The sequence below is a fragment of the Hibiscus syriacus genome, unplaced genomic scaffold (genome assembly GCF_006381635.1).
Source record: "Hibiscus syriacus cultivar Baekdansim isolate YM2019G1 unplaced genomic scaffold, ASM638163v2 tig00000916_pilon, whole genome shotgun sequence".
Taxonomy (NCBI): domain Eukaryota; kingdom Viridiplantae; phylum Streptophyta; class Magnoliopsida; order Malvales; family Malvaceae; genus Hibiscus; species Hibiscus syriacus.
The window spans coordinates 1336836-1338635 of NW_024061833.1; the positions used below are offsets into that span (position 1 = coordinate 1336836).

At 44.4% G+C, this 1800-nt stretch overlaps 1 protein-coding gene across 1 annotated transcript; it reads right to left on the reverse strand.

The window, feature by feature from the left end:
• LOC120117641 (ethylene-responsive transcription factor CRF4-like) lies at positions 1-1342 on the reverse strand. Its single transcript, XM_039137887.1, has 2 exons — positions 1311-1342; positions 1-1257 (listed from the first exon to the last, which is right to left on the reverse strand). Exon 2 carries the CDS (start codon positions 1107-1109, stop codon positions 102-104), a length of 1008 nt encoding a protein of 335 aa, XP_038993818.1. The 5' UTR covers positions 1110-1257; positions 1311-1342; the 3' UTR covers positions 1-101.
• Positions 1343-1800: the final 458 nt, after the last annotated feature.

A 1800-nucleotide genomic window follows, 5' to 3' on the forward strand; every position in this document is an offset into this window, starting at 1 on the left:
TGCTATAACATTTATGTCGTCGCCGATCCAAAATCTGCCGGAAAATTGACAAGCAAAACAGCGACGACATGAACTCTGTTTCATAATGTCACTAAAGGATCTTAAAAGAACAAATCATCGATGTCTGCAAAATAATCATCTACTTGACACATAGTCGATGATGATGAGCAGCCAAAATCATCACTGAAAACAGTACTGTCTGGTAAAACCATCGCAGCATCATCGAAAACCGACAACCCCGACACTGACATGTCGAAAAGCTCGTCGACCGAAGGGAAATCGAGCGCCAAATCGAACACGGAAATGTCGGAGAAGTTGGTTTCGGTTTCGCCTTGACATTCGTTAAGAACGGATTCCTGCTGCTGCGACGGCGGCGGTTTACTCTCTTCTTCTTGGAATTCGGGAGCTTGTTTCTTCGGTTCGACCGGCGTTTCTTCACTTGACGGAGTTCGGAAATTGAGAACCGAGGTTGGGGATGAAAGATTGTGAGTTGACTCGTCGCCGGATTTGTAACCGGAAACCGAACTGACGTTGATTGTTTCGGGTTTTTCATCATTTTCTTCATTAGCAGGCGGAGTAACGAAGTTAGTCAAAGCGTGGGGTCCTCGGAGCTTGATCGCTGCATTATCATAAACCATGGCTGCTTCTTCAGCAGTATCGTAAGTGCCCAACCACAGCCGTACACGTCGAGCTGGATCTCGAATCTCCGCCGCCCATTTCCCCCACGGTCTTTGCCGTACTCCCCTGAACTTCCTTCCACTCCCTTTGATCGAAGAAACCTTAATCCGTCTACGACATCCCGTCGTTACGTCAGCTTCCGCCTCCGTCCTTTTCCGGTTAGAAACTGTGCTGGCGGCAACAACTTCGATATTGATCTCGTTGACATAACGTTTCACTCTCTGACGACAACAGAAGTCAGCTTCCTCGTCGCTGGAAGAGTCCGTCGCGTCATGGTCCGTAACGGATACCCGAACGACCCTCGGAACATCAGTAACAGCGCCGTCGTGAGCACGGTCGTGATCGGAAGCTCTTTTCTCCGGTTTTCTGAACTTGCGAGTAATACTTTTGTGTTCAGTGTATTTGCTCGGACACAGGACGCTTTCCTCCATATCTGATTGCTTTTTTTCCCTCAGTCTCTCAGATTCTATCAGTAGGCATCGACTCAGTAAAAAGCAATAAAGCGGCAAAAAAGGGCAAAGGAACCGTGAAAGTGAAGCTTAAAACGACGAACACAAAAACAAAGTTGAACCCAGAAATCTGACAAAAGGGTATTCAAAAAACAAAGAGAGAGGCCTTTCAACAACGCCAACCCGCCATGGGAGGGGCTGAAACGGAGAGAAAAAGCAACGGATAAAAAAGGGGGAGGAACTGAAGATATACAAAAAGGAAAGTGAGCAATTGTTTGCCTTGTAAAAAGAAAACGCAAGTACCACGAAGTTTCTATACTTGTCACTGTTCTGTTCTTTGAGGACTTCGCTGATGGGATCACACTCGAGCAATGAAATCCAGAAGAAAAATAAAAGATAAAATGATTTTTTTTCAAAGGAACTGTACGGAGAGAGAAATATTTTCAACAAGAGTGGGCAGAAAGTGTGTATGAGAAAGCGAGAGTTTTTGGTCGCGGTGGAGTCCCATAAACACTGTTTTTACCGTTTTATAGGATCCCAACAGCCGAATTAGGAAAAAGAAAATCCTCAATATAATACCATACCAATCCATATGTTGTTTTATGCAATGGTAAAATTGTAATTCAGGTCCCTATATCATGTTAAAAATATATATTATCTTTTTTTCCTTATA